This window comes from Strigops habroptila, chromosome W (genome assembly GCF_004027225.2).
Source record: "Strigops habroptila isolate Jane chromosome W, bStrHab1.2.pri, whole genome shotgun sequence".
Lineage (NCBI taxonomy): Eukaryota > Metazoa > Chordata > Aves > Psittaciformes > Psittacidae > Strigops > Strigops habroptila.
Window position 1 is genome coordinate 4,174,133 of NC_044301.2, and position 6,589 is coordinate 4,180,721.

A 6,589-nucleotide genomic window follows, 5' to 3' on the forward strand; every position below is an offset into this window, starting at 1 on the left:
GAACTTCACTATGAACTGGAGTCAAAGGCAGCCAAGTGGTATGCCACAATTGACATTGCCAATGCATTTTTCTCAATCCCTTTGGCAGCAGAGTGCAGGCCACAGTTTGCTTTTACTTGGAGGGGTGTTCAATACACTTGGAACCGACCCCACCGGGGATGGAAACAGAGCCCTACCATCTGCCATGGATTGATCCAGACTGCACTGGAACAGGGGCAAGCTCCAGAACACCTGCAATACATTGATGACATCATCGTGTGGGGTGATACAGCGGAAGAAGTTTTTGAGAAAGGGAGGAAGATAATCCAAATCCTGCTGAAGGCCGGTTTTGCCATAAAACGGAATAAGGTCAAGGGACCTGCACAGGAGATTCAATTTTTGGGAATAAAATGGCAAGATGGATGTCACCAGATCCCCACAGACGTGATCAACAAGATAACAGCAATGTCTCCACCAACTAACAAGAAAGAAACACAAGCTTTCTTAGGTCTTGTGGGAGAATGTACTGGAGAATGCACATCCTAAATTACAGTCTGATTGCAAGCCCTCTCCATCATGTGACCCGGAAGAAGAATGATTTCAAATGGGGCCCTGAGCAACAACAAGCCTTTGAACAAATTAAATGAGAGAGACTTCATGCAGTAGCCCTTGGACCAGTCCGGGCCAGGCCAGATGTGAAAAATGGGCTCTATACCGCAGCTAGGGAGAATGGTCCTACCTGGAGCCTCTGGCAGAAAGCTCCAGGGGAGACTCGAGGTCGACCCCTTGGCTTTTGGAGTCGGGGATATAAAGGATCCGAGGCCAGCTACACTCCCACTGAAAAAGAGATACTGGCAGCCTATGAAGGGGTTCGAGCTGCTTCAGAAGTGATCAGAACTGAAGCACAGCTCCTCCTGGCACCCCGGTTGCCTGTGCTGGGCTGGATGTTCAAAGGCAGGGTCTCCTCTACACATCATGCAACTGATGCTACATGGAGTAAGTGGGCCGCACTAGTTACACAACGAGCTCAAATAGGAAATCCCAGTCATCCAGGAATTCTAGAAGTCATCATGGACTGGCCAGAGGGCAAAGAATTTGGGATGTCACCAGAAGAGGAGGTGATGCGTGCTTACGAGGCCCCACCATATAATGAACTGTCAGAGAGTGAAAAGCAATATGCCTTGTTTACTGATGGGTCCTGCTGTGGGAAAGCATCGGAGATGGAAGGCAGCTGTGTGGAGTCCCCTGTGAAAAGTTGCAGAAATTGCTGAAGGAGAGGGTGAATCAAGTCACTTGGCAGAGATGAAAGCCATCCAGCTGGCCTTGGACATTGCTGAACGAGAAAAATGGCCAGTGCTTTATCTCTATAATGACTCATGGATGGTGGCAAATGCCCTGTGGGGGTGGTTGCAGCAATGGAAGCAGAGCAACTGGCAACGCAGAAGTAAACCCATCTGGGCTGCTGCAATGTGGCAGGATATCGCTGCCCGGGTGCAGAACCTGGTGGCGAAGGTACGCCACGTAGATGCTCATGTACCCAAGAGTCGGGCCACTGAGGAACACCGGAACAACCAGCAAGTGGATAAAGCTGCTAAGATTGAAGTGGCTCAGATGGACTTAGATTGGCAACATAAGGATGAATTATTCTTAGCCCGCTGGGCCCATGACACCTCAGGCCATCAAGGCAGAGATGCAACATATAGATGGGCTCGTGATCGAGGGGTGGACTTAACAATGGACACTATTGCCCAGGTTCTTCATGAATGTGAAACATGTGCTGCAATTAAGCAAGCCAAGTGGTTAAAGCCTCTCTGGTATGGAGGACGATGGCTGAAGTACAAGTATGGGGAGGCCTGGCAGATTGACTATATCACACTCCCACCAACCCGCCAAGGCAAGCGCTATGTGCTTACCATGGTGGAAGCAATCACCGGATGGCTGGAAACATATGCTGTGCCCCACGGCACTGCCCGGAACACTATCCTGGGCCTTGAGAAACAAGTCTTGTGGCAACATGGCACCCAGGAGCGAATTGAGTCAGACAATGGGACTCATTTCCGGAACAACCTCATAGACACTTGGGCCAAAGAGCATGGCATTGAGTGGGTATATCACATCCCCTACCATGCACCAGCCTCTGGGAAAATAGAACGGTACAATGGGGTGTTAAAATCTACACTGAGAGCAATGGGTGGTGGGACTTTCAAACACTGGCATACACATTTACCAAAAGCCGCCTGGTTGGTCAACACTAGGGGATCTGCCTAAAAAAAGTTCGCTTTTACTTGGAGTAGCATCCAGTATGCTTGGAATCGACTGCCCAGGGGTGGAAATGCAGCCCTACCATCTGACACGTACTGATCGAGAACCTGGTAGTGAAAGTACGCCATGTAGATGCTCACATACCCAGCAGCTGGGCCACTGAGGAACATCAGAACAACCAACAGGTGGATCGAGCTGCTAAGATTGAAGTGGCTCAGATGGATTTAGATTGGCAAAGTAAGGGTGAATTATTTTTAGCCTGGTGGGCCTGTAACCTTAAATCTTAAACTAACAATAGTGTGTGTGCCTTTAACATAGTAGAACAGTCCAAACTGTTCTAACTTGCTAACATGTAGAGAGAAAGGAATGTTTGGCTGATGGGGGAAGGAACATCATGGGACCGATAACAACTAAGGAGACAATAAATAAGACCAAGGATGCCAGCCTTCAAGATAGCAGTGGTACCCAGCGTGGAGAGAGACTGGAACAGAACAGAAGCAAGGACATACCAACTGCTAATTCGGCACTAGGACCTCGCAAGTGTGCGCAAGCACTGAGGTCATTTTGTAAACACAGTGAGGAAGACTATCAACGACCACCAAAGACCCTCACTCAGCAAGAAAGCGCATGCATAATTAGGATGCAAATATTATAATTAGTTCCTGGGGAAAGCTATGAATATGCGTGAGTATGCTAAATATGTAGCTGCTCTCGGCAAGTATCGGGCGTGCTCACCTTTGTGAAACGATTCACTTGTGCGCCCAGCACTGCAATAATGAATGCCTGCTTTCTAAAACTCCAAATTGAGTCATAGAGAGTTTCTCTGACTGACTTTTATGGTAACAGGCCCATGACACCTCAGGCCATCAAGGCAGAGATGCAACATACAGATGGGCTCGTGATCAAGGGGTGGACTTAACCACAGACAGTATTGCCAAGGTTCATGAATGTGAAACGTGCTGCAATTAAGCAAGCCAAGCGGTTAAAGCCTCTCTAGTACAGAGGATGACAGCTGAAGTACAAATATGGGGAGGCCTGACAGATTGACTATATTGCACTCCCAGCAACCTGCCAAGGCAAGCACTATGTGCTTATCATGGTGCAAGCAACCACCGGATGGCTGGAAACATATGCTGTACCCCACGCCACTGCCCGGAACACTATCCTGGGCCTTTAAGAAATAAATCTTATGGCACCATGGCACCCCAGAAAGAATTGAGTCAGACAGTGGGACTAATTTATGGAATAACCTCACAGACACTTGGGCCAAAGAGCATGGCATTGAGTGGGTATATCACATCCCCTACCATGCACCAGCCTCTGGGTGTCCTGGGTTCAGCTATAGCAGTCATTTTTCTCCTTCTTAGTAGCTGGTACAGTGCTGTGGTTTTTAACTTTCAGCCTGGGAACAACGCTGATAACACCGATGTTTTTAGTTGTTGCTAAGTAATGTTTATTCCAACCAAGGACTTTCTCAGTCTCATGCTTTGCCAGGGAGGAGGGGAAGCCGGGAGGAAGCAGAGACAGGACACCTGACCCAAACTAGCCAAAGGGGTATTCCGTACCACAGCACGTCATGCCCAGTATATAAACCGGGGGGAGTTACCCGGAAGGCCCAGATCACTGCTCGGGTTGGGCTGGGTGTCGGTCGGCGGGTGGTGAGCAATTGTATCCTCTCCCCTTGTTATTTCACTAATCATTATTATCATTGGTGGTAGCAGTAGTGGTTTTGTATTATACCTTAGTTGCGGGACTGCTCTTATCTCAACCCGTGGGAGTTACATTCTTCCGATTCTCCTCCCCATCCCTCCGGGAGCGGGGGGAGGAAAAAGGGGGGGAGTGAGCGAGCGGCTGTGGACCCACCAGCTAGATATCTTCAGGTCGCCAGCAACTGACCCTGACTTCCCTCCAATCATCACTCCAACAAAGAACGAATTTTGCAAAACCAGACAAGCTCAGCAGTGACCAAACGAGTTTGGTGGTGTCATCAGCAGGCAACGATCCAACACTACACACCGTCCCTCCTGCCCTGAAAGACTATTACAAGAGATGGAGCCTGACATCATGGACTGGATGAATTCCGCAATTTTATAGGGATTGATCCATGGACTAAGGAATGATATCTCTGTGTGTGTATGTGTGTTTATATATATAGATATATCTGAGGAGACAGGAAAAGTGATGGTATATTTAGGAAGTGTGGGACCCGAGCACGACGTAAATGGTATGGAATAAGGGGTGGATACTGTCCTGGTTTCAGCTGTAACAGTTATTTTTCTTCCTAGTAGCTGGTACAGTGCTGTGTTTAGTCTGAGAACAATGCTGATGACACACCAATGTTTTAGTTGTTGCTCAGTAGCACTTGCTTGGGGGAGTTCCCCAGAAGGGATCCATCGCTGCTCCAGGACAGGATGGGTATTGGTCAGCGGGTGGTGAGCAATTGTATTGTACATCACTTGTGTTTCCTGTGCTTTCATTTATTTTCTTGTTTTTCCTATTATTATTATTGGTATTGTTATTGTTGGTATTTCTATTAACACTATATTTTACTTTATTTTAGTTATTAAACTGGTTTTATCTCAACCTGCGGGTTTTACGTTCTTTTGATTTTCCTCCCCATCCTGTCCACGAAGAGGGGAAGTGTGTGGGGGGGTGGTGAGTGAATGGCTGTGTGGTATTTAGTTACCAGCTCGGTTTAAACCACAACACCCTGTTCCATCCTGTTGGCTCTTCCCTCCTTCATGAATTTCTGAACCTAGTTTAGGATCTCCCCTATGGCCCTTAAGTGCCAGTAGACTTGCTCCTCTTTTTCTTTAAGTGAGGAATGTAAAAGTCATCATAACTAAATCAATGACAAAGGATGCATTACTTATTCATGGTATGCTGTAACAGCTCACAGTAATATCAGCATACATTTTTAATTAGTGATTCATATCCCACTTGTTTACTATAAACATATCTACAGCTCTACTTACTGTTAATTCTCAGAGAAGTCAGTGAGCAGCACACAAAGTCATCTTGGTTTGGTACAAAAGAAAACCTTTAGCAAACAATTCTTAAACAATTAAACTAGGCTAAATTAACATAAAACTCAGTTGGGGCTTAAGTTAAATGCCTCAAAATCATGTGACTTAGGAACATGACTTAACATGCCCCATAAAAGCCTTTATGCTAAAAAATATACAACCTATTTAGGTATTTAAATAAGTGTGTATCAACACAAGAATAAAGATAAATCTAGCCACCCTCAAGTACAAAAGGCAACCCACCTCTGATAGTCTTCCCATCATACACTCCTTTCTCTGAGCGGTTGAAAAAGAACAAGAGAAATTAAATTTTAACTCTACCTGTCTCTAGACAAATAAATGTTTATCTTTGCCTTGTAAGGAGATAGACAAGACTGAATAGTGAAGAGTTCGTGGAAGGAATTAGAGCAGTTTTACATCAGGTGTTGCATCTAGGAAACAGTTAATACTAATCCAAATGTTAATCACAGAATATATTTCTGCCAGACAAATTGCTTTGGATCTATGCATGTTGTATATCACCACTATAGGACTTCATACTCAAAATATAACTAGTAGCATTTTAATAAATTTCACCTTCCCACAGCTTATTTTAGAGTTCACCTACCAGAGATGTAGCCAAATGCAACATCTAGCTAAGGTCAATCATGTCTAAGCTATTACCTCTATGTTCTCACATTTACTCATTTAGCTGGTACTATTTAGTACCAGCATTTAGCTGGTACTATTTCAAAATGTAGTAGAGAGAATACATGCCACGAATGTATAGGATAAGCAAGTATCCTTCAAACAAATAGCAGCTGCCTTATACAAGTACTTCAGTATGTTCTTTATTATTAAAAAAAAATAAAAGGTGAAAAATCCTCTTCAAAAACTAAAGCTCTAAAGAATCCTAGAGTACATGTGCCCCCCAATTTCCAGCTTGCAACCTCTTGTCTCTGAATTATAAATTACAGAATTGTATCGACAGGATAATTTCTCTCAGAGTAACATTCAAAATTATGTTTAGAACTCTACCAATGGTGCATTCTTTCCCACTGTCCTCCTAAAAGAATTAACGCGTGACTCTACACACATACACTGAATACTATTCCACATGATTTTCAAGAGCAAAATGAGTGGAACAATACAGATATATTTCTAGAACAGTACCTCCAGTTATTGAGAACTATACTTTAGGAAAGATATTGGCAACTTACTTGTGGGAGGTTCTTTTCTTCATCATGCTTGCAGAGACTCCTGCATGACCTACAATATAAATGATGGAATTACTGAACAATGAAGTGTGTTTATACACAATGTCAAAAAAGTATCTTACAGAA

General features: G+C 44.7%; 1 protein-coding gene across 4 annotated transcripts in view; it reads right to left on the reverse strand.

Moving 5' to 3' along the window:
• Positions 1-6,589, reverse strand: part of LOC115618977 (spindlin-Z) — a 75,308-nt gene that overhangs the window by 17,039 nt on the left and 51,680 nt on the right. For all 4 annotated transcript variants that reach the window (XM_030510990.1, XM_030510992.1, XM_030510994.1 and 1 more), the window contains one exon: positions 6,467-6,515. In XM_030510990.1, the coding sequence (XP_030366850.1) occupies positions 6,467-6,515 (49 nt within the window). The remainder of the gene's footprint in view (positions 1-6,466; positions 6,516-6,589) is intronic.